General features: G+C 46.8%; 1 protein-coding gene across 1 annotated transcript in view; it reads right to left on the bottom strand.

The window, feature by feature from the left end:
- The window catches only part of LOC137642772 (putative inorganic phosphate cotransporter), a 67,201-nt gene that overhangs the window by 38,682 nt on the left and 2,150 nt on the right, over positions 1-26,369 (bottom strand). The window contains exons 2-6 of the mRNA XM_068375618.1: positions 24,705-24,747; positions 24,057-24,250; positions 15,558-15,791; positions 7,019-7,106; positions 6,652-6,872 (exon numbers count right to left, since the gene is read on the bottom strand). Of these exons, the coding sequence (XP_068231719.1) occupies positions 6,652-6,872; positions 7,019-7,106; positions 15,558-15,791; positions 24,057-24,250; positions 24,705-24,747 (780 nt within the window). The remainder of the gene's footprint in view (positions 1-6,651; positions 6,873-7,018; positions 7,107-15,557; positions 15,792-24,056; positions 24,251-24,704; positions 24,748-26,369) is intronic.

The following is a 26,369-nucleotide window of genomic DNA, read 5'->3' on the forward strand; positions in this document are numbered from 1 at the left end:
TCTTAAGAGTGAGATCCTTCAGGGAGGCTGAATGTAAAGGCTCAAACCTGTCTGACATGAGGAATCTTAGGACCACGTCTAAGTTCCATCCAGGTGTAGCCAAACGACGTTCCTTAGAGGTCTCAAAAGACTTAAGGAGATCTTGTAGATCTTTATTGTTGGAAAGATCTAAGCCTCTATGCCGGAAGACTGAAGCCAACATGCTCCTGTAGCCCTTGATCGTGGGAGCTGAAAGGGAGCGAACTCTTCTCAGGTATAAGAGAAAATCAGCGATTTGGGCTACAGAGGTACTGGACGAGGATACAGATACTGACTTGCACCAGTCTCGGAAGATTTCCCACTTCGATTGGTAAACTCTAATGGTAGAAGCTCTCCTCGCTCTTGCAATCGCACTGGCTGCCTCCTTCGAAAAGCCTCTAGCTCTAGAGAGTCTTTCGATAGTCTGAAGGCAGTCAGACGAAGAGCGTGGAGGCTTTGGTGTGCCTTCTTTACGTGGGGCTGACGTAATAGGTCTACTCTTAGAGGAAGACTTCATGGAAAGTCTACCAGCCATCGAAGTACCTCGGTGAACCATTCTCTCGCGGGCCAGAGGGGAGCAACTAACGTCAACCTTGTCCCTTCGTGAGAGGCGAATTTCTGCAGTACCTTGTTGACAATCTTGAATGGTGGGAATGCGTATAGGTCTAGGTGAGACCAATCTAGGAGAAAGGCATCTATATGTATTGCTGCTGGGTCTGGGACTGGAGAGCAATAGATTGGAAGCCTCTTGGTCATCAAGGTTGCAAAGAGGTCTATGGTGGGTTGACCCCAAGTCGCCCAAAGCCTCTTGCACACATCCTTGTGGAGGGTCCATTCGGTAGGAATTACCTGACCTCTCCGACTGAGGCAATCTGCTAGAACGTTCAAGTCGCCCTGGATAAACCTCGTTACCAGGGAGATGCCTCGATCTCTTGACCAGATGAGCAGGTCCCTTGCGATCTCGTACAGTGACAGGGAGTGGGTGCCTCCTTGTTTGGAAATGTACGCCAAGGCTGTGGTGTTGTTCGAGTTGATCTCCACCACTTTGTCTCGAAGGAGACTCTCGAAGCTCATCAAGGCCAGGTGAATTGCCAAAAGCTCCTTGCCATTGATGTGCATGCTCCTTTGACTTGCGGTCCACAGACCTGAGCATTCCCGACCGTCCAGTGTCGCACCCCAACCCAAATCCGATGCGTCTGAGAATAAAACGTGGTTTGGTTTCTGAACTGCAAGGGGAAGACCCTCTCGTAGACTGATATTGTCTTTCCACCAATTCAGGCAAGTCTTTACTGTTTCGGAAATCGGGATCGAGACCGCCTCTAGCGTCTTGTCCTTTTTCCAGTGAAAAGCTAGATGGAATTGTAGAGGTCGGAGGTGTAGCCTTCCTAGCGAGACAAACTGCTCCAGGGATGATAGAGTTCCTACTAGACTCATCCAATTCCTGACTGAGCAACGTTCTCTCTTCAACATCCTTTGGATTACGAGCAGGGCTTGATCTATTCTGGGGGCAGACGGAAAAGCCCGAAAAACTGGACTGCAAATCTCCATCCCTAAATACAGTATAGTTTGGGATGGGATCAGCTGGGACTTTTCCAAGTTGACCAAAAGTCCCAATTCCTTGGTCAGATCCAATGTCCAATTGAGATCCTTCAGACAGCGATGACTGGACGAGGCTCTCAGAAGCCAGTCGTCCAAATAAAGGGAGGCTCGGATACCCGATAAATGGAGGAATTTTGCCACATTCCTCATAAGCCTCGTAAACACGAGAGGAGCAGGACTTAGGCCAAAGCACAGGGCCCGAAACTGGTACACCACATTGTCGAACACAAATCTCAGAAAAGGTTGGGAATCTGAGTGAATGGGGATGTGGAAGTAAGCGTCTCTTAGGTCTAGAGAGACCATCCAGTCTCCCTTTCTGACCGCTGCTAAGACTGACTTCGTGGTCTCCATGGTGAACTTTGTCTTTGAGACAAAGACATTCAGAGCACTGACGTCTAGCACCGGTCTCCAACCTCCTGTCTTCTTCGGTACTAGGAAGAGACGGTTGTAAAACCCCGGTGATTGAAGGTCTGAGACTTTGACCACCGCTCCCTTCTCTAGCAAAAGAGACACTTCTAGTTTCAGGGCTTGTCTCTTTGCTTCCTCTCGGTACCTGGGAGAGAGATCGATGGGGGAAGTCGCTAGAGGAGGTTTGCGTACAAATGGGATTTTGTACCCCTCTCTGAGCAACCTCTCAGACTGTTGATCTGCGCCTCTCTTCTCCCAGGCTCGCCAGAAGTTCTTGAGTCTGGCACCTACTGCTGTCTGAAGCTGCGGGCAGTCAGACTCTGCCACGCGAGGACTTGGCTCCTTTCCTCTTTCCTCTCTTTCCTTCGGCACGAGTATTTCCCCTGCTGGGGGCTCTGCCACGAAAGGGCGGAATAAACCTGGACGCTGGAGTGTCTATCCTAGGTCTAGCAGAATAGGCAGACGAAGGGGTCCCTTTGCGAGCCGAGGACGCAACCAAGTCATGGGTGTCCTTCTGCACTAGAGACAACGCTATGTCCTTAACCAAAAGTTCAGGAAACAAGAACTTAGACAAAGGGGCAAAGAGTAGCTCAGATCGTTGACAGGGCGTCACTCCTGCTGACAGAAAAGAGCACAGAGACTCTCGTTTCTTTAGGACTCCTGAAGTAAACGAGGAGGAGAGCTCATTGGATCCATCGCGGATGGCCTTATCCATGCAGGACATAATGAGTAAGGAGACATCTCTATCGGCCGATGAGATTTTCCTACTCAAGGCTCCCAAACACCAGTCAAGGAAGTTGAAAACTTCAAACACCCTAAAAATGCCTTTAAGTAGATGGTCAAGGTCTGAGGATGACCAACTAATCTTCGAGCGTCTCATGGCTAGGCGGCGAGGAGAGTCTACAAGACTTGAGAAGTCGCCCTGGGCAGAGGCAGGAACTCCCAAGCCGAGAACTTCTCCCGTGGCATACCAGACGCTCGATCTAGACGAGAGTTTAGATGGGGGGAAGGCAAAGGCCATCTTCCCTAAACTCCTCTTGGTTTCCAACCAATCGCCTAACAGCCGTAAAGCTCTCTTGGATGAGCGAGAGAGAACGAGTTTTGTAAAGGCTGGCATGTCAGCAGGTACGCCTAAAACAAACTCAGACGGCGGCGAACGAGGAGCCACAGAGACAAAGTGTTCAGGAAACAATTCTTTAAAAATGAGCATGACTTTTTTAAAGTCCATAGATGGCGGAACTGCTCTAGGCTCATCAATATCTGAAGGATGATCCTCAGGCTGAGGGTCAGCAACGTCCTCATCCGAAAGTTCCTCATCTGACAACTGATGAGAAACAAGCAAAGGGGTTGGCAATGCTTGACACGCAGCGTCCGCCCGCACTGGTGCATAAGTGGCGGAGCAGGACGCAGCGTCCTGAAACTGCTTGACAGTCTGGGAACTGTCAACAACAACAGGTGCGTGAGGACGCACAGCGTCCACCCGAGACTGCTTAGACCGCCTAGGTTGTGCAGTCAAAACAACTCTAGGTTGCGGAGGTTGACGCACCGCGTCAAAACAAGTCAACTCTGATGGTTGGCGAACGTCCTGAACGTCACCAGGCGCATCAGCGAGTTGCCTAACGTCCACATGCGGCTGAAAATCCACACGAGACCGCATCGAGTGTGGTACTAACCCAACCGTTTGACGTGAGATGGCTACACCAACGTCAACTGGACGCACAACAGAACGCTTGGGTGGCTGAAGGCCAGGATCTCTATGAGATAAACGGCTAGGCTCAACGGAAACCTTATCATTATACTATGTCATAAAGCATGGTGTAAAACACTAAAAAATGGATTTTGACGAAGGAAAAATCTATTTCTGGGCGAGGGAAAACATCATTTGTAACTTGCGAAAAAAATTGTAACTTTATGTTTGCTAGAATATTCATTAGAAAATGTATAAATGCTATACAAGCCTTTTACACTGTCAGGATTTTGAAGTATATTACATACATATAACAGAGAAGTGTATATGAATAAAATAAGGATTATTTTTCATGTAGGAACAGTCATATCAACTGATGGTGGGATATATATAATTCTTTAAAAACAAATACAATTTTTCATGTAGGTCTATCATTGATTGGGCAAAATAGCATATATCTATTATTAATGGCATGGGCCTGGAGTGAAAAAAGGGTGAAAAGTTCAGTAAAACAGTCTTCGTTCCTAGATGTTTGAGTGTTTGTGACAAAATCAAGTGCATATCAGATGTATGGAACGCTAGCTTCCTCCATGAATGACCTTGTTAAAGTGTCCAAACTCATTGGCTCATTAGGAGGCTGCTAACACAGGATAAAACTGTTTTTAAAAAACTATGAAGACACGCTTGAACTTTTCTAGGAAGCTTATTGGTCTTTTTAGGAACTTTCCTTCTCAAAATGTTTGCTAAAATGTCTGAACTTTACCAAAGAAAAAACATGACAAATTTTAAAAGTAATTTGCATTTATCCTATCTGTACAAACCTGAGTCCTTTGAAATAAGGCGGCCATTGAAATTGTTAACCATATAGTTAGCGAAAAGTGGTGAACACAAGTTATTCTTCTACTTAGTACAGTGGTAACAAGCTAACCTTACATATGCAAGGATAGTAGATTGGGATCTACCTCGGCCCGTGAGTTTAAGCTGCTTACTGGGAAGGTTGACCTTGCCCAGTTGACATTCTGAAGAGCATCTCTTGAGATGAAACTGGAACTGAAAGCAGGCTATCTTTAAAAACTCTTCTCTTTTGACCTTCGGCTCAGGACTGAGAGGGGTGGTTGAAGTACGAAGTTTAACTTCAAAGGATTCAGGCTTCTATATCTTGGAAAAATACAAATTCCTTTTAAAATCTGTTATTTGTTCCTACACGTGTACAAACCATGCATCCTTTAAAATAGGGACTCTCACATGTTGATGGATAGGAAGTCACCCTATACCAAAGAGGTTGGTTCTTTTTCTTCCCTAGAATAGGCCAGTCCCAAATCTAATACAGAAGTGAGGGATATCACCCCAGCAACCTCCTATCAGCCCATCATAGGGATGAGTAGGCTGATAGTACCTGGCAAGTACTTGGTTATGTACATAATACTTGGTTGATGAAGGAAACCATCTCACCTGAAGGCGAGACGTAGTTTGAAATTAAATACCTGGTGCAAAATGGCCAATGGTTAAGGTATTCATTCCACCATTCTCCGACTCATGAGGGGAGGGTGGTGTGAGAATTACTACTTATAGATCCAGTCACACATAAAAAGGATGCTCAGAAATGTAGTTTACTAGCATCAATTTCCTATCCAGCCTATAACAGCATGACTATTTCATCCTCAAGTGAAAAAAGGGAAAGAAGTAGAAGAGCCAGTCATTCTACCTTTCCTACACTCACATTCAACACATTACAATCGATAATATATATCTTATCTTGGATAGGAGCTTGGCTGGCTATCTAGCTTCTAGAGCTCCCACCACCTGGCCAAGAATAAAAGTCTTAAAGGACTTGTGGGCATACTTCCTACAATAAAAGGCTATGAAGGTTGTCTTAGTCCCAAATGCCTTCTTTCAGCATCTGAAGTAAGATCAATACCCCTGACTTTGTGAGCTCAAGTTCTAGCTGGTACCTTGACCCCCTCAAAGGTTGAAGCATATGCTCTTTTATTGTCTCACGATGAGACGAGAAAGAGATTGTTCTTAATGTTACAAGTCTTTTGATAAATTTGTATTTTTCCTAACCATACAAACCTAAGACCTTTCATAGAAGTACGATTTCAGCGAAGCTGGAACGCCAATTTAAACTTTTAACAAGGTGGTAGTGGCATCTGGCATAGGACTTGCGGGGTGGTTGAGATGGGTGGTGTAATGTAAGGTTCTAAGAATTGTATAGTTAGGAAAAATATAAAGAGTAAAAATTTTTTGATTTGTTCCTACACATAACAAACATTTAACCTTTAATAGGAAACTCATTATGGGAGGGAGGAATTCCCTAGAACTAATATGGGTGGTTTACTGAACTGGTTAATGTCAATGCACTTTCATCTTGGAGAAGAGCAAAAGCAATAGTTCCCATCAACCTCCTAACAACTTATGCAGGAAAATGTTAAAGGTGCTGGCTAGGTCCCTACCAGGAGATGGGTAGGAGTTCGTGGAAGAACCTATTTCCATATGGATATGGTGTCTAAATGCTAGGTCAATACGAAAAAAGGTTGTATACAGTACATTTCATTCCTCCTTCCCCTTTGTCTGGGAGGATGTGGGAGATATTTCAGTACAGAACTTGTCTGTAAGCAAAAGTTTCTCTGAAGCATCTTGGAAATGTCCCAAGACAGGAGAGGGAGAATGGTGGCTGCTAATATCGTAACCCGAAGTGCCCGTGCCAGTCTCGTATGAGATCTAGCGCTGGTAGAAGGCAGTGGCGGAATGACAGTGTTGAGCTCAAATCACAGTACTAGCTTTTTACTTTATCCAGTATGGAATTTCAGTTTTACACACCATGTAAATGACATCAATCTTACTTAATTCAGGAATGCAGCATTCAATAATTCTAAAGCGACATTTATCAGAGAGAAATTCAAGAAATGAAAAAACAAATTATGCAGTGAAGTACTTACTTTGCTATTTCTATGATCCCCAATGCCTTGCTTTATGAACAATTTTTCTGCTGTAGATATAGTTGGGTGTTGGTCAGGTGAATCGTAGACATTTTTAAACCAAAACCAGCCCCAAACTAAGGCGAGGCTTCCCGACACATAAAACACAGCAGGCCAGCCCCAAACTGACTGTGATAGCCATCCACTTACTGATAATGTAACAACAGTTCCAAATTGACAACCTAAAAATTGATAGCATAAGAATTAAAACCATGAAACAAATGACAAATCATAATATTCATATACTGTATATTACATAATTGAAGTCTCATAATAATAACAATGAGGAAAATTAAATCTTACTCAAATCAATACGACTCTCACTAACCTCCACAGATTCGAGCCAATGAACGTGCCCTTTCTTGAGGAGGAATCCAAAATGATACCATCACATTCATAGCTGGAAATGTAACACCCTGGAAATCAAAATATAACATTTATCAAAATGACACTCCTTAATGTAAAGTACTGCACTGTTCATTCAACATATTTTTGCATGAGCAAAGAAGATGCGTTCAATTATATCCCTTTTATTCCATATGCAATTGTGTAAACCATTCTCCAGAACAAATATGTTTTACAAATGCCTATATTACATATCAGATAACAGAGTTCCAAAATGAATACTAGAGCTGAGCATTTTTCATTAATCACTAAATTCAGTACTTCTAAAGTTTGCTACAACTAAAAAAAAAAGTCCTTAAGCTCCCAAAATGAGGTATCAGATCTCTTTGTAATAAAATTTGAAAGTAAACAGAAGCTTTTTCATCAAACTATGAACATTGGCTTAGCGTTTAATCTAAATAGCAATCAAGTCAAATGATTGTGACTTACAGTAAATTGATTCAAGGAAATTTCATAAAATCATAATGTTGTACATAACCTTTTTAATTGAAAGCTACTGTGCGTAGATAATCCGTAAAATGTACTGTATGAGTTTTTGACATTTTAGCTACAAAATCAAATTCTATCACTGAAACTTAATACAAAAACACATAATATGACAAATTCGTAGATAATTTGTATTTTTCCTAACTATACAAACCTCAGCTATTTAAATAGGGTATTACTTTCGGCGTAACTGAAATGACGAGCCATTAGATTTTTAATGAGGGTTTACTACCCCACCGCTAGTTAGCGAGGAGGTAGGGGAGGGGTAGCTAGCTACCCCTCCCCCCCTCACACACCTGTGACTAGCTCACTTTGCTTAGAGGTAGGACTTCCTGGGGGACAGGGCTGGCGGGCAAGTTTGATTAAATAGCTAAGGTTTGTATGGTTAGGAAAAATACAAATTATCTACGAATTTGTCATTTGTTCCATAACCGAAATACAAACAACGCTATTTAATTAGGGTGACTTAACCCTTAGGTAGGGTGGTAAGTCCCAGCCGTACTGGCTTTGGCTTTTGCCCGGGGACTCAGTATCTGAGTGTGTTAGAACTCGAGATAAGGAGTCCCTGCACCTCGCAAGTGCCTTGCTCTGCAAGGACCACGGCCTACGTAAGCTAGTGTGTGAAGGAGTGAAGTGTGACTCGTCCTAGGAAGTTGACCTGGAGTCCTTTAGATGGAAATCTAGGTTAGGATGATCCCAATACCACCTCGTAAGGGTATGGGGACGTGACAGTATTAACTTAATACTAGGAACACAAGGAAACATGGTTTACCTGCAGTGGTTTGAGGTCAGCTGTGCAGAGAACCCAGGATGCTGCTTTCTCCAAGAGAGGGGAGAATGAAGAAAAGAATAAGGGCCAGGCATACCTTTTCATTCATGCAGACTAAAACCGGGTAACAATGCCCTCAACCTTCTGCTACTTGTCCATTAAGGAGCCTGATGTTTAAACCAGCTGTTGTGCAGCCACCACAGGGCCGATAGAGAACGTATCGAGCCTCCTGTGGGTCACGACTTGCAGGTAGTGGGCTGTGAAGGTCGTTTGACCCTTCCAAACCCCTCCTTGTAGAACCTGCGTCACAGAGTAATTTCTCTTGAATGCTAGGGACGTAGCAATGCCCCTGACATGTGCCCTAGGGCGACGTGACGGAGGAGGGTTAGGATTCAAGGAATGGTAGATAACCCTGCGAATCCAAGCTGAGATTGTATTCTTAGTGACCCTCCTCTTCGTCCTTCCTGTGCTCACGAACAATGCTTGCACCCGAGGACGAATTGCAGCTGTTCTCTTAAGATAGAGCCTCAGACTCCTTACTGGGCACAGTAGGAGATGGTCTGGGTCATCTGTTACAGAACGGAGACTCGAAATCCTGAAGGAGTCGAACCTGGGGTCTGGCACTCCTGGATTCTGAGTCTTAGCTACAAACTCAGGGACGAATCTGAACGTTACCTCCCCCCATCCCCTTGAATGGGCGATGTCATACGAGAGACCATGAAGTTCGCTGACTCGCTTGGCCGTGGCCAGAGCAAGCAGGAACACCGTTTTCCAAGTCAGGTGGCGATCAGAAGCCTGGCGTAATGGTTCGAAAGGAGGTCTCTTAAGAGACCTGAGGACTCGAACCACGTTCCATGGAGGAGGTCTCACTTCCGACTGGGGGCAGGTAATTTCATAACTCCGTATGAGTAGAGAAAGTTCCAGAGAAGAGGAAATGTCCATTCCTTTGAGCCTGAAGGCAAGACTTAAGGCTGAGTGATAGCCTTTCACTGCCGAGACAGAAAGGCGCCTTTCTTCCAGCAAATACACGAGAAACTCCACTATTGCTGGAATAGTGGCATCGAGTGGAGAGATACCCCTTCCACGACACCAACCACAGAAGACTCTTCACTTTGCCTGGTAGACATCTGCAGATGACTTTCGCAGGTGTCGAGACATCCTTTCCGCAACTTGTTGCGAAAAGCCACTCTCTGTGAGGAGACGCTGGATAGTCTCCAGGCGTGAAATCGTAGCGATGCTACGGCTTTGTGGAAGATGATGGCATGTGGTTGTCTGAGTAGCTCGTGTCGAGGAGGAAATTCTTTCGGGAGTTCCGTCAGGAGCCGCAGAAGGTCCGGGAACCACTCTGCGTGATGCCATAGCGGAGCTATTAAGGTCATTGAAAGGTTGACCGATATTCTGGTGTTGTTGAGTACCCTTCTCATCAGACAGAACGGGGAAAAGGTGTAGACGTCGATGTTGTCCCACCGTTGCTGAAAGGCATCTTGCCAGAGTGCCTTGGGGCCGGGACTGGGGAGCAGTACAGCGGGAGCTTGAAATTCAAGGCTGTCGCAAACAGATCCACCATCAGGGAACCCCACAAAGTCAGGACTTTGTTGGCTACTAGACGATCCAAAGACCACTCGGTACTCACTATCTGAGATGCCCTGCTCAGACTGTCGGCGAGCACATTCCTCTTGCCTGGAATGAAGCGAGTCGATAGTGGAATCGAGTGGACTTCGGTCCATCTCAGTATCTCTACTGCAAGATGGGATAGCTGCTGTAAAAAGGTACCTCCTTGCTTGTTGATGTAAGCCACTAACGTGGTGTTGTCGCTCATCACCACAACGGAGTGACCCGCCAGGTTTTGTTGGAACTGCTGAAGTGCCAGATACACGGCCTCCATTTCTAGCAGGTTTATGTGGAGGCACTTTTCTAATTCTGACCATAGGCCTGAGGTCCTGTGGTTCAGAACGTGGGCCCCCACCCTTTTTTTGAGGCGTCCGAAAACAGCATCAAATCCGGGGGGAGGAGAAGATCCACTCCCTTTCGTAGGTTTTCCTTTGTCAACCACCACTGAAGATCCGTCCGTTGCGCTGGACCCATTGGGACCAAGATGTCCGGGGAATCGTGTCCTTGATTCCACCGGGACTTAGAGTTGCCATTGCAGGGATCTCATCCTGAGGCGACCATTTGGAACTAGACGGGCCAGAGAAGAAAGGTGACCGAGGAGACGTAACCACGATTGGCCTGGGAGTTCTTCTCGTCTGAGGAAAGGAACTGCGACCCTCCTCAGCCTTGCTATCCTGTCGTCCGATGGGAAGGCTTTGTGGAGATTGGTGTCCAAGATCATGCCTAGATATACCAGTCGTTGAGTTGGAAGCAGGGAAGACTTCTCGAGATTTACCATGATCCCTAGATCTTGGCAAAGTCCCAAAAGCTTGTCTCGGTGTCGAAGAAGGGTTGACTCCGAGTCTGCCAGGATCAGCCAGTTGTCCAGATAGCGGAGGAGACAGATGCCGATCCTGTGTGCCCACGAAGAAATCAGTGTGAACACCCTGGTGAATACCTGAGGTGCTGTGGAGAGACCGAAACACAGCACCTTGAACTGGTAGATCTTGTTGTCTAGGCTGAATCTTAAGTACTTCCTTGAAGACGGATGGACTGGGATCTGGAAGTATGCATCCTTCAGGTCCAGTGTACATATGAATTCTTGTGGTCTCACCGCAAGTCTGACTGTGTCCGCCGTCTCCATGCTGAACGGGGTTTGTTTGACAAACCTGTTCAGGGCTGAGAGGTCGATGACTGGTCTCCAGCCTCCAGACACCTTCTTTACAAGAAAGAGTCGACTGAAGAAGCCTGGGGAACCGTTGACGACCTCCTGGAGAGCGCCCTTCTTTAACATGGTCTGGACTTCTGCCCGTAGGGCTTGGCCCCTTGCCGATCCCATGGCAAAGGAGCTCAACGACACTGGATCCGCTATCAGGGGAGGTAGAGATGTTATGAACGGGACGCGATATCCCTGACTGATTATGGAAATCGTCCAGGAATCGGCCCTGAGTTGCTGCCGCCTGTCTGCGCACCTTTGAAGGCATCCCCCCACTGGTGGACATGCAGGGGGACTGCCAATCCTAGCGTTTGTGGCCTCGGCCGCTCCCCCTAGGATTCTTTCCTCCCCTGGAGGACTTTTTGTTTTTCCTGTCTTCGACAGGAAAGGGCTTCGACACTGTTGCCTTCGCTGCCACAGCCGGTTTCGTTGTCTTGGACGGGCGAGGTTGTTGAGGTGCCGGAGGTTTATAGGGCTTCGATGTAAGAGCCCTATGAAAGAGGGAGTCCTGGTTGGACTTCCTCCACCTCTCGGCTGCCTGTTCCAAGTCTTTAGGCTCGAACAGGTTCTTCCCTAGAAGGGAAGAATGTCTGAGCCTGCTGACCTCGACGGCTGGGACCTTCGCGTGGAACCTCTCTGCCACCGCATCACGACGTTTCAGGATTGAGTTGGCCCACAAGTTTGAGACTTGGTGGGCCAGAAACTCAATGGTGCGGGTGCCCGAAAGGAGGAAGGTCTCCAGGGTCTTCCTGGTGCTTTCCTTAGACAAATCTTCGGATCGCAACAGGATACCAAGAGATCCCAGCCAGATGTCAAGCCACGAAGTAGCCTGCATGGCACACTTCGCAACCTTCTCCTGGCTTATGATCTCTGTCGCCGAGAAGGTCACTTGCCGGCCAGAGTCTCTCAAAAGGGACTCCCTTGGTAAGCTCTTCCACTGAGTGGTGCAGGGGAAGAGCTAAACAAGCCTCCCCCGTGATCTCGAAGTACCTCCTCTGTTGGACGCGAGGAGGCGGGAGGAGTTTGTTGCCACTGGAGGAGGCGAGCACAGAGAGCTGGCCCTTGACCTTATCCCTGGCACTCTTCACCCCTTGGGACCAGGGCAAAGCTGCACTGGCCTTAGCGGGTTTCTGAGTGCCAAAGACTCGGTCCAGGACCGTGTCGTTGCCCTCGCGAGGAGGAATCTCAGGATTGGGAATCCTGTTGAGATGCCTCATCAGGGTCAGGACTTGCCAGAAGGCATGGTCTGACTCTTGTGGCTCCCCTCCTGGAGAACTGGCAGCGAAGTCTCCCGTCCCCAAAGGCTCTTCTTGGGGGGACACGTGGACGTTCTCCGCGGGTCTTGTAGTTTCTGGACGGATCCTTGAGGATGACTTGAGGACTGTCTTGGAATCCTTGGGTTCCCTACTGGGAGGAATACAGGACTCCAACAACGACGTCTGAGGGCTCTTCTCTGCTCCAACGTGGGAAGATTCTCCAGCGTGAGGTGGGGTTTCTCCCATTGGTGCGATGGGAGAACGCCTCACCTCGTAAGATTCCCCTGAGGACGGAAAATGCTCGTCCATGGGAGAGGGAGAAAACGTCTGGGGGGGGAGAGGGAGCCTTCCTCAAGGATGTCCGAGGAGCCAGCTTGACCCTCGGAGAAGTTACCACAGTTTCTACTCCTCTCTTTCTCTTCAGTGGGGTCGGAGCCACCATAGTTTTGAGACCCATCTCAGCGAAGGCAGGTTTGACAGCCTGCACGACAGCTCTGATGAGGGATCCAAACCATGGCTGCTTACTGACATTAGCGCTGTCAGAGACTCCCTCTGAAGGGAAGGGGATTGGGCGATTCTTTGGAGTAGACACAACTGCTGGACCTGCCTGGAAGGAAGGAAGAAGAGGAAGGTTGGTTCCTGGACCCATCTGGTGATTTCCCTCCCTCCTGCGAGCGCGCTAGTCTGTGCTTGCGGGGGGGGGGGGGGGGGAACGTGAGGATGACCTGGCTGCTCTCGTTCCTGTAGGCTCGCGCGGTAGCTCACGTTGTGCCTCCCGATGAGAAACCCGCTGGCGTTCGTGCGATAGTACCCTACTAGTATCGCGCTCGGGTGATCGGTCGCGCGCGCTCGGGTGATCGGTTGCGCGCGCTCGTGCGGGCGCGTGTGCGTGGGGATGATGGCGAGCAGGCGAACGATGGCGCGTAGGGCATGTAGGCGAGCGACTGCGCACAGGTGAGGGTGCGCGCGGGCGTGTAGGAGATCTCAGAGAGGGCGCGTTGGCGAGCGATGGCGCGCAGGCGATGGAGCGCGCGTGCAGTTGCGCGATCTGAAGAGGCAGGAAGCGCAGGCGGGAGTGCAAGCGTTTGCACGCGCGATGGAGATTGTTCGCGAGCGCATGGGCGCGCAGGATCTCGGCGAGCTCTAGGCGAGTGCCCACGCGCAGGGGTGTTACCCCTAGCGCGTGGGCGTGCAGGAGGGCACACAGCAGGATCTGGTGTCTGTGTGCGATGGCGCGTAGGCGATGGCTGACGAGCTGGCGGGGTCCTATGGCGCGTAGGCGAACGCTGAAGAGAAGGAGAAACTCGGTTCTTCCTTCTTGTGCCCAGATCCGGAGATCGTGGGCGCACAGGCGAACGATGGCGTGCAGGCGAACGATGGCGCGCAGGTGAAGAGCGCTGGCGAGCAGGAGATCGTGGGCGCGCAGAAGATTGTGGGCGCTCGGGGCGCGCATCAAGATGAGGGCGTGCAGTTGTACGCTGGCGTGAAGACCGCTGGCGAACAGGAGAGCGCTGGCGCGCAGGTGAGCGCTGGCGAGCAGGAGAGCGCTAGCGAGCAGGTGAGCGATGGCGAGTAGTCTCAGCTGCAGAAGGTCTCTGGGGTGTTGTCTCCGAGGATGAAGTTCCGAGCAGAGAGGACTTCACCACAGGCGAGCGCTTGCGCGCAATTGCGCACAAGCGCGCTGGAGAACGTTGGAGCGCAGGGGATACCTGGCGCTTAAGGGACTTGCTCACATTGTGAGAAAGCCCTTTTTGCCCCGAAGGGGCCGGTGCCCGTTGGAAAACGGGATGCATGGGCGCCCAAAGCACGTCAGCAGCCAGGAACAGAGACGGCAGGTCCGAAGGTCTGGCAGGCGAAGGAGAACGATCAGCAGACAGGTCCAAGGAGGCAACTGCAATGGTCGGTGCACAGCGAGGAGGATCCTCTGCGGGGGACTGTGACGGAGAAGAGCCAAAGAGGCGCCTCCTAACTCCCCTGTGAGGAGAAGGAAGGCCTCTACGGTGAAGAGGAGGGCGAGCCTTCTGACGGATATGTCCTCTGGGGGCGGCAGGCAGACCATCGTCAGTCCTCCGAAGAGGAGTCTCTGTCAGTGAACTCCCCCGAGGGGGAAGAATCACCTGCAGGAGAGACCGTAGGACTTAGCTCCTCCCTCGAAGGATGTTCGGAGGGAGGAACTAAGCCTTCAGCTGCATCGGGAATCAAGGCAGGGGTTTGACCTAACTCGTTGGAGGCCCCTGCCACAACAACGTCGACGATAGACAGAGGGTCAACCTCTGCTACCGCCGGCGACTGTTTGACAGCAGCCGCCAACTGGGTTAAGTCAAACAAGGCTTCCCTGGAGGGCGAGCCCTTAAGCCCCAAGGTAGCCCAAAACTGCAACAAATCATCATTAGCAACAGTGGTAAAAGATAAATCCTCCCCCCGCGGGAGGAGGAGGAGCTGCCTCGCTAAGGTAGGCAACTCTCTCTCCCAAACCCCAAGGTCTGTCAACAAAAGAACGGCCTACGCTACCACTCGACGGCCTCTCGGAAGAGACCGCTCAAGCAGGAGCTTCGGAGGAGGTTCGGGCTACGGAAGAAGAGTCCTTGGAATTTTCTTTCTTCAAGGAAACCATTGAAGGAGAACGATCCCTTTTGGACTTCTTCTTCCGGCGCCGGGAAAACCTCTCCCGCTGGGAGGTAGACCACTCCCTACACTCACTACACACTTTGTCTCTATCACACCGTTGGCCCCTGCAGAACGGACATAAGGTGTGAGGGTCCGTTTCGACCGCCGACATATATGTACCACAAGGGCGGTCTGGTAATCCGGGGCACTTCCGCATAATGGTAGAGGCCAACTTCCAAGCACACACTGCAAAGAAAAAGCAAAAATGATTAAGGCTGTCAATAAGCGAGGGTGGGAGCAGACACGTCTCTTCATCACCCGAGCCAAAAGCAAAGTGAGCTACTCACCGGTGTGTGAGGGGGGGAGGGGTAGCTAGCTAACTAGCGAGGGGGTAGTAAACTCTCATTAAAAATCTAATGGCTCGTCATTTCAGCTACGCCGAAAGTAATACCCCAATTAAATAGCGTGGTTTGTATTTCGGTTACGGAACAAAGTAATATATGTAGATTAAGTATGTACAAGTACTATAATATCATACCTCTGTCATTCCTTCCAACACTCTAATAATCATAAAAGCACCGGTGGAGTGTTTAGCTGCTAATGGGGAGAGCAATGTCAAGATCCCAGTTAGGGTAACTCCGAGTCCGTAGACTAATCGCCCGCCAAACCTTTCTGCTAGTCTTCCCCCTATGTAATTGGTTAACATATAACCATAGAAAAAGCAGCCTAGAATCATTCCCTGAGTCTTTTCATCCCAGTCAAACTCACCAGTCTGAGGAAAAAATACAGAGATGAATAACAAGAAAAAGTATGCAATAGAGTACACATGATTTTTGTTCTCAATTAGTCAAATATGTATAATAATATCATTGTCATAGAAAGAGAATTAAAATCATCACATTAAGCATGACTGCATAGAAATTAAGAGCATAAATATTTTTGGTTGCTTTTAATGACAGACATGAAGAATTTACTACTCCCAACCCAAGACACTAGAATTAAATACAGTATAGTCTATGATTTATTTTTGTGATCTTTTGTTGTAACTTTTACTGATATGCATAGCCATTTGCCACCAGTTTAGAAATATGTGAATGGAATTACAGGATCACCATCACTACAGAGTACTTACTAAAAAGCAATCTCAGTATGTACTGTACTATGTTTTTAACACAGTATTCTGTCTAGTCATCAGCAATTGACTTTCATCTCAAATTATTAGATAAAAACTTATAGGTAATCTTAAATTCCTGATCTTTGATCTGGTGCCATCATTAAATTACTACAAAGAGCATAGTGCTTAATATTTTTGTCATAATATAAACCCTCCTTTGAATTCAGATTTAATATGACAACACTATTCATCATACATTACCATGCACGCAGGTAATTCTTAAAGTCTTGCCTTTTATTTAGTATGGCTCAACACTACATAACATTATCAAAGTTTTATGCCAGCTATATAGAAATTGCGGTATGCTCTTCCTGATTAAATAATCGAATCAGTGAAACGTCAGACGTTCAAACTTGGTGCAAATACATTTTTGTTGAGTACATTGACATGTCTTATTTCAAAGGCAGTAAATTACCACTTGACCATACATAAAAAATCCATTTCAAATTCATAATCTTCGCACTGGGAGAGGAGCAATTAGTTTAAAAGGTACCAATCCTTACATGGTTATATAAAATGATAACTAAATATGTTATTTTCATTAGTAAAATAAATTTTTGAATATACTTACCCGATAATCATGTAGCTGTCAACTCTGTTGCCGACAGAAATCTACGGTCGGGATACGCCAGCGATCGCTATACAGGTGGGGGTGAACACCACAGCGCCATCTGTGGTCAGGTACTCCAGTACTTCTTGTCAACACCACCTCAATTTTTTCCTCGGTCCACTGGTTCTCTATGGGGAGGAAGGGTGGGTCAATTAAATCATGATTATCGGGTAAGTATATTCAAAAATTTATTTTACTAATGAAAATAACATTTTTCAATATTAATCTTACCCGATAATCATGTAGCTGATTCACACCCAGGGTGGTGGGTGGAGACCAGCATACATGTTAACAAAGAAGCTAAGTATCCCGTATTTTATTTTATTAGTTATTCAAAAATAACATAAAATAAATAAGTACCTGGTAAGGAAGACGACTTGAACCATTACTCTGCCTTTATTAAGTACGTCTTCCTTACTGAGCGTAGCGGTCCTCTTAGGATGCTGAACGACTCTTAGGTGCTGAAGTATAAAGGGCTGCAACCCATACTAAAGGACCTCATCACAACCTTTAACCTCGGCGCTTCTCAAGAAAGAATTGACCACCCGCCAAATCAACAAGGATGTGGAAGGCTTCTTAGCCGACCGTACAACCCATAAAAAGTATTCAAGAGAAAGGTTAAAAAGGTTATGGGATTATGGGAATGTAGTGGCTGAGCCCCCGCCTACTACTGCATTCGTTGCTACGAATGGTCCCAGGGTGTAGCAGTTCTCGTAAAGAGACTGGACATCTTTGAGATAGAATGATGCGAACACTGACTTGCTTCTCCAATAGGTTGCATCCATAACACTCTGCAGAGAACGGTTCTGTTTGAGGGCCACTGAAGTAGCCACAGCTCTCACTTCATGTGTCCTTACCTTCAGCAAAGCAAGGTCTTCTTCCTTCAGATGAGAATGTGCTTCCCTAATCAGGAGCCTGAATAGGTAAGAAACTGAGTTCTTAGACCTTGGAAGAGAAGGCTTCTTGATAGCACACCATAAGGCTTCTGATTGTCCTCGTAAAGGTTATGACCTTTTTAGATAGTACCTAAGAGCTCTAACTGGGCAAAGTACTCTCTCCAGTTCGTCCCCCACCAAGTTGGACAGGCTTGGGATCTCGAACGACTTAGGCCAAGGACGTGAAGGAAGCTCGTTTTAGCAAAAACCGAGCTGCAAGGAACATGTAGCCGTTTCAGATGTGAAAACTATGTTCCTGCTGAAGGCGTGGATCTCACTTACTCTTTTAGCTGTTGTCAAGCATTTAATGTGAGGTCCTTAAAAGAGGCTGATTGGAGAGGTTCAAATCTTGATGACATAAGGAACCTTAGGACCACGTCTAGATTCCAGCCTGGAGTGGACAACCGACGTTCCTTTGAGGTCTCAAAAGACCTAAGGAGGTCCTGTAGATCTTTGTTGGTGGAAAGATCCAAGCCTCTGTGGCGGAAAACCGCTGCCAACATACTTCTGTAACCCTTAATCGTAGGAGCTGAAAGGGATCTTACGTTCCTTAGATGTAACAGGAAGTCAGCAATCTGGGTTATAGTGGTACTGGATGAGGAAACTGCATTGGCCTTGTACCAGCTTCGGAAGACTTCCCCTTTAGACTGATAGACTCTGAGAGTGGATGTCCTCCTTGCTCTGGCAATCGCTCTGGCTGCCTCCTTCGAAAAGCCCCTAGCTCTTGAGAGTCTTTCGAAAGTCTGAAGGCAGTCAGACGAAGAGCGTGGAGGTTTGGATGTACCTTCTTTACGTGAGGTAGACGTAGAAGGTCCACTCCTAGAGGAAGAGTCCTGGAAATGTCGACCAGCCATTGCAGTACCTCTATGAACCATTCTCTCGCGGGCCAGAGCGGAGCCAACCAACGTCAGCCGTGTCCCTTTGCGAGAGGCGAACTTCTGAAGTACCCTGTTGACAATCTTGAACGGCGGGAATGCATACAGGTCGAGATGGGACCAATCCAGCAGAAAAGCATCCACGTGAACTGCTGCTGGGTCTGGAATCGGAGAACAATACAACGGGAGCCTCTAGGTTATCGAGGTAGCGAACAGATCTATGGTTGGCTGACCCCACAGGGCCCAAAGTCTGCTGCAAACATTCTTGTGAAGGGTCCACTCTGTGGGGATGACCTGACCCTTCCGGCTAAGGCGATCTGCCATGACATTCATATCGCCCTGAATGAACCTCGTTACCAGCGTGAGCTTTCGATCTTTTAACCAGATGAGGAGGTCCCTTGCGATCTAGAACAACTTCCACGAATGAGTCCCTCCCTACTTGGAGATGTAAGCCAAGGCTGTGGTGTTGTCAGAGTCCACCTCCACCACCTTGTTAAGCTGGAGGGACTTGAAGTTTATCAAGGCCAGATGAACCGCCAACAGCTCCTTGCAATAGATGTGAAGTGTCCTTAGCTCCTGATTCCATGTTCCCGAGCATTCCTGTCCGTCCAAAGTCGCACCCCAGCCCGTGTCTGATGCGTCAGAGAAGAGACGGCGGTCGGGTTTCTGAACAGCCAAAGGTAGACTTCCTTGAGAAGAAAGCTGTTCTTTCACCACGTGAGAGTAGACCTCCTCTCTTCGGAAACAGGAACTGAGATCGTCTCTAGCGTCATGTCCTTTATCCAGTGAGCCGCTAGATGATACTGAAGGGGGCGGAGGTGGCGTCTCCCTAACTCGATGAACAGGGCCAGCGATGAAAGTGTCCCTGTTAGACTCATCCACTACCTGACTGAGCATCGGTTCCTTCTCAGCATGCTCTGGATGCAATCTAGGGCTTAGTAGATCCTTGGGGCCGACGGAAAAGCCCGAAAAGCTCGACTCTGAAGATCCATACCCAGGTAGACAATGGTCTGGGATGGGACGAGCTGGGACTCCTCAAAATTGACCAGGAGGCCCAGTTCCTTGGTCAGATCCATAGTCCATCTGAGAATCTCCAGACAGCGACGACTTGTGGGAGCTCTTAAAAGCTAGTCGTCTGACGGAGCCGGACACAAGATCATGGTACTGCTTCACAGTCTGTGAACTGTCAACCATGGGGAAGCGAGGAAGTACAGCGACAACCCGAAGCTGTCTAGACTGTCTGGGTCGTACAGACAACTCCTTATCGGGTTGCTGAGGTTGCCGCACTGCGTCACAACAAGTCACTTCTGCTGGTTGTTGAACGTCTTCCCAGTGACACACTGACTCCGTAAACAAAAAATCCTCTAACAAGGACTAAGCTTGGACTGCATGTCTTGCAACAAAGCTCAAGGTCTATGGGAGCAGGTGTGGTAACAGACGGGGTTAGCGACTGAAGTGGAACCATTACCCTCCCTGGAAGCATGTTATGCTTAAATAAAAGTCCATAGGAGGCTAAGCAGCTAAAGGCTCCTCTCCAAATGACAGAGTCCTCAAGGGAATATCAGAAGGAGGGAGAATAGCACTTTCTCATCTACAGGAACCATATCCGAGAAAAGCTAAGTTCTCTCAGTGAGGGTTTCACTGGTGCAAAAGCAGCAGACTAGAAGGCAACGTTATGAAACTGCTTGACAGTCTAGTGAGTTGGCAACAACCAAAGATGTGTGACTGAGGAGCATGCGGTAAGGTATGCAGAGCATGCTGTATGCAGAGCATGCTGTATGTAGAGCATGCTGTATGCAGAGCATGCTGTATGTAGAGCATGCTGTAAGGTAAGCAGAGCATGTTGCATGGCGTGCGGCTTATGCTGCATGGGATGAGGCTCATGCTGCATGGGATGAGGCTCATGCTGCATGGGATGAGGCTCATGCTGCATGGTATGAGGCTCATGCTGCATGGGATGAGGCTCATGCTGCAAGGGATGAGGCTCATGCCGCATGCGTTGAGGAGGATGCCGCATAGTATGAGGCTCCTGCCTCATGGGTTGAGGCGGTTGCCGCATAGCATGAGGCTCCTGCCTCATGGTTTGAGGAGGATGCCGCATAGCATGAGGCTCCTCATAGCATGAGACTCCTGCCTCATGGGTTGAGGAGGATGCCGCATAGCATGAGGCTCCTGCCTCATGGGTTGAGGAGGATGCCGCATAGCATGAGGCTGCCTCATGGGTAGAGGAGGTTGCCGCATAGCATGAGGCTCCTGCCTCATGGGTTGAGGAGGATGCCGCATAGCATGAGGCTCCTGCCTCATGGTTTGAGGAGGATGCCGCATAGCATGAGGCTCCTGTGAGGTTCCTGCCTCAAGAGTTGCGTCTGCCTCAAGGGTTGAGGAGGTAGCTGCGCAGAGAGAGGCTCATGCTGTGAAGAATGCGGTTGCTGCATGCGTTGAGGCGGCTGCCTCATAGCATGAGGTTCCTGCCTCAAGAGTTGCGTCTGCCTCAAGGGTTGAGGAGGTGGCTGCGCAGAGAGAGGCTCTTGCCTCAAGAGTTGAGGCTCTTGCCTCAAGAGTTGAGGTTCTTGCCTCAAGAGTTGAGGCTCTTGCCTCAAGAGTTGAGGCTCTTGCCTCAAGAGTTGAGGTTCTTGCCTCAAGAGTTGAGGTTCTTGCCTCAAGAGTTGAGGCTCTTGCCTCAAGAGTTGAGGTTCTTGCCTCAAGAGTTGAGGCTCTTGCCTCAAGAGTTGAGGTTCTTGCCTCAAGAGTTGAGGCTCTTGCCTCAAGAGTTGAGGTTCTTGCCTCAAGAGTTGAGGTTCTTGCCTCAAGAGTTGAGGCTCTTGCCTCAAGAGTTGAGGTTCTTGCCTCAAGAGTTGAGGCTCTCGCCTCAAGAGTTGAGGTTCTTGCCTCAAGAGTTGAGGTTCTTGCCTCAAGAGTTGAGGCTCTTGCCTCAAGAGTTGAGGCGGTTGCCGCATAGCATGAGGCTCCTGCCTCAAGGAAAGTGGAGGTTGCTGCATAGCGCTGGTACCTGGCAACTCCCAATGCGGCAGCTCACGCATGGAGGCAGGAGGAGCCTCAACATCATACGTCTGGCAGGGTGGACTGCGCAGAGGTGGAGGAGCGCTCGCAGGAGGAGGTGTGCTAACCTTCTCTGCCTGAAACTCCTGCATCAACACCGCAAGCTGAGACTGCATTGTCTGCAGCATAGACCACTAGAGTTTAAGAAAGACAACAACAAACGGAGCTACTGTCCGTTGAGACTGAGGGTCTAAAACAGCTGGTGCGGCAACAGACGGAGTTACTGCCTGTTGCAATACCACCTTGCCTCTCTGGGAGGTGTGCAGTTGTCGTACTGCAGCAAGTCCGAACTGACCCAGTGCTAATGGCACCACCTAGGAGTTGGACTTGCGCGGAAGGGACCGACTTGCACTTAAAAGCTGCAAGATTTGGTCCATGGTTTCTGCGAGAAACCTCTTCCGCAGACGAGGAATAAAAGGGCTCTCTCGTCTTTGTGTGGGTGGGGTGATCACGTCGGCTACGTGAGTTGGTTACACCCGAAACCACGGAGGGAAACGTCTGTTCGTCGATCAAGGCCTGATGAACCCATAAGTCCTTCGACGTTACTTCTCCCCTGGCTTGGGAGCTTGTAAGAGGTCCCAGACTAGGCGAACAACTGGCACGAACAGACGAACCCTCGAACGCAACACTGTAACACTTTGCGCTTATCACTTTATCACTTTTGATTTTCTGTTTGCACTTATTTCACTGAACTCGAAACTTTAAGTGGTTTGTACCTGAAACACGCAATTCTATCCTTCATTAAAAGTTAGTAATTGCGAAAACAGTATTACAATGTAACAGAAAAACATAATGAAAGATAAATAATTCAGTGGCTGGAAAAGAGACTAAACACTAGATCAAATAACCTACGTTTAAAATCTCTCACCGCATAAAGCCTGAGAACAAGAATAAAACTCTAGAAACGTTTACCTTCTTCCCCTAAAGAGACTAGGGAGAAGAGCAAAAACGATAACAACGTTACCCGCTTGAACGAAACGTTTATCCTCCTCTCTCTCCCTCCGTCTCTATCTCTCTCTCTCTCTCTCTCTCTCTTGACTTAGAACCTGAGAGATGAGCCCAATTATATATATCGTTAAAACATATTATTGTTAAAGGAAAAAAACTGAAAGATTTCCCAAATAAAAAGTTCCTTTATTAGAATTAAAACCATTTAAGCTAAGAAAGAATGAACAAAACGCTAGAATCGTTCTACTCTTACTGCAACGTGACACCGTGAATACTCTCTCTCTATCGTAACGATAGACCGCAAGTTGAACGTTCTGAACGTCAACAACTGCAGAGACAAAACAAAACGTTAGTTCAACTTTGAAAACAGTACGAGACTATCAAAGAAATTCTTTCAAAAACATTAAAATAGCATAATATGTTAACAGGTAAAAACGAAATGACGGGCTCAATGTTAATTAACTTCGGTTCCAAGAAAAGACCGCCTACTATTAGGAAAGGTCGAATATAAACAAAAATAAAAATTAATTTTAATAAGTTTATAATAAAAGGAAGTTAATCGAAGAGGCCTATAAAAGGCGGAGAGATATAAAATAAATCTATAACTTTTGTTAAGCAAAATTAAGAAAGAGAGTCTATACTCTCTTCGACACCAACACTTCCGTCTAAGGGAAGGGTCGGCCATTAAAAGTGAAAGAGAGTTCATACTCTCTTCGTCACCAAAATTAAATAAAAAATTAAATCAAATTAATTCCAAAAACTTGCTAAGCTAATGATAAAGCTTCCTGAATAGCGAAGGCTAAACTCTAGAGCAAATACATCACCAAATCGTGAGCAATAACTCCAGAATCAACAGCGTATCCATGTAGGTCTAGCCGGAGGCACGACAGAGGAAAAATTGAGGTGGTGTTGACAAGAAGTACTGGAGTACCTGACCACAGATGGCGCTGTGGTGTTCACCCCCACCTGTATAGCGATCGCTGGCGTATCCCGACCGTAGATTTCTGTCGGCAACAGAGTTGACAGCTACATGATTATCGGGTAAGATTAATATTGAAAAAAACAGTTTTGGTAAACTAATTTGCCAAAGTACCTAAGACTAAGATTAGATCACATTCATGGATTTCATGAATACTTTACTATTTATGCAATTTATAATTCAATGGAAAATAAACTGCCCATCAGTAAAAGTTCATATTCTCCATCTTGAGATACCTTGCAGTAAATAGCCTCTCTTTTTGTTTCTACCTTGTTCTTAAGAAACAGGTTTGACATGAAACACCAACAATTAGCAATTACGGCCATAATTCAGAAGTTGCATTATGTCAAGAAAATATACTTACCCTACAAAGCTTACACTGAACAGGCCAATATAAGTAAAAACAAAACCCTTTATAAGCAACAGTACAATATTCTAGCACTGCTAAACACTTACATTTACAGGTGCCGATATTGAATCTTTAGAAACTTGTTCCGGACAAGTATCCTCAACCTGCTCTGCAGACTTCGAATTAGAAGATTGTCTCATCACCATTGCTACGATTGCAACTGATAAATTAACCCGCATTGCATACACTTCCGCAAATCCCAAAAACAAAAGGAACACCAGCACATGTCGCTCGCCATAACCTGTGGGGGTATACACCATACCAACATTTAAAAAGACAAAATGAACAAACCTTCACTTTAATGATAATAAATTATTTTCATATAAACAATATTTCTATAAAGCACTGTATAAATACAGTACTGTACAGTAGTACAGCGAAACCAGTTTTTAAGTAAAGAAGAAATATCTACAAAATACTTAAAAATACCAAACAAACACAATACCCAGAGGGTATACAGTATTTTGAAAGCCACACGTGAAAATAATTTTCAATGTATGTGTGCGGCGACCGTCTCTTCAAAAACTCCCCTGTAGAAATTGGCGAGGAGAAGGTTTCTCACACATACATCGACCTCTGTTGGAAGTTAAATCGTAGAACTCTCATGAATACGGGGAACAGAGTATTTTTAGCACTTAAAAAAAAATAATACTTGTATAAAAACATAAATGATAATCCATTACAGCTCAACTCACTAGATTTAGGACTTTCTTCTGGTCCTGGTACTTCATTTTCTCTCTGAAAAATAAAACATACTGTACTGCTATTGTAAATTTACAATTTCCTTAGGAGTAAAGTATTTGTAGTTTAGGTATGGAGATACATTACTGTTCAACTTTACATAACGAAGGAGAATTCCAGCAAATATTGAACTCACCGCTTCATAAACACAAGACTACGTAAGGTTAAGCTTACATCAGACATTATTATTGATAATTTTATATATAGTATGCATACAACAAAGGCAAAGGTTTTTTTTCTATTAATAAACATATAGCATGGTGTCACTTTTTGAAGGAAAGTGTTTTTTTTTTTTATTAAATCTACCCTCACTTACCACCTGAAACTGGAAAACATAAAAGGTTTCATGGTAGAGTATGTTCATATAAAAGTGAAGTAAATCCCTCTTTACAAATACAAATATATAACTACCGTATAGGAGGGTCTCTCTCTCTCTCTCCTCTCTCTCACAGTAAAGTCCACAATAAGCAGGGTACAGCATACAACATTCAGAAATAGGACCTGAGAGTCTGACAGTAAATTCTTTTTTAACATCACAAGTAATATAAAAAATTTTAAAATTAATATTTATTTTTCCTAGCTATACAAACCCGAGTCTTTTAAATAGGGATATGTTTTCCGAGCGAGCTTGAACAGCTGTTGAAATTGTTAACGGAGTACAGTAATTACTGACAGGTGGTGAGAGTGAGAAGCCCATCCAATCACCTGTAGTGAGCCCTTCACTCTGACCTTTCAGTTCAGGACTGATAAGAGTGGTTGAGTTGGAAAATTTGAGAAGGATTCAGGGTTGAAAAGCCAAGAAAATACAGTACAAATTATCTCACTAAATGGTGGCAACAGTTTCCCTCTCCTTCCCTTCTTCCACCACCCCACTACCTACAAGAACCAGGTTGGGTGGCTCGAAAGAGCTGGCATGCACCAGCTCCTCTCACGAAAATGTTGCTGGCAATCCTGATCAGGATATAACAGAGGCCCCTGAGGCCTCCCTTGCACCTGATCCCGTAGGCATGATCGAACCAGAGGGTGTGGCCGCAACTCTCCCAAAGTGCCAAGGCTACTGAAGGAAATCAATAGCTGGATCAAAGAATTCTACAAAACAGTCCTCCCCATCTTCACCACCATATTCATGCAACTCCTCTGAAGGAGAGATTTAACTGCCCATACCGAAGTATTATGAAGCGACAGAGATATATACCCCTGAGCTAAGTTGTTTTGAGAATTGGTAGACCAAGGCATCCCTCCTCCTCAAAACCCAGTTAGCCAAATGGTTCCTGACTGGTGCCAGGAAGATCACTGCGTTCCCACCAGACAGCATGAGATACTTTCCCCTCTCCATAGACTCTGGAGTCAATAACTCTCTTGACTTAGCAAAGTACATCATTGCACCTGACCACCGGTCAAGCCAGAAGATCACTTAGAGGAAGTTCATGGCAGACAAACTATGGCCTCCGACTCAAGATGTAGAAAAGGCCGAGTTCTCTGCCTTGAGTCTCTCCAGGGACGGGTCAACCTGAAGAGGTGTTGACGCAGCAAGCTAGCATAGAACCTTCTCTGCCTGGAAAGTGGAAGTGGCAAGATCTTGTTTGAACGACTGGAGGCGAGAGCATTCTCAGATCCAT

This window comes from Palaemon carinicauda, chromosome 6 (genome assembly GCF_036898095.1).
Source record: "Palaemon carinicauda isolate YSFRI2023 chromosome 6, ASM3689809v2, whole genome shotgun sequence".
In the NCBI taxonomy this organism is placed as follows: domain Eukaryota; kingdom Metazoa; phylum Arthropoda; class Malacostraca; order Decapoda; family Palaemonidae; genus Palaemon; species Palaemon carinicauda.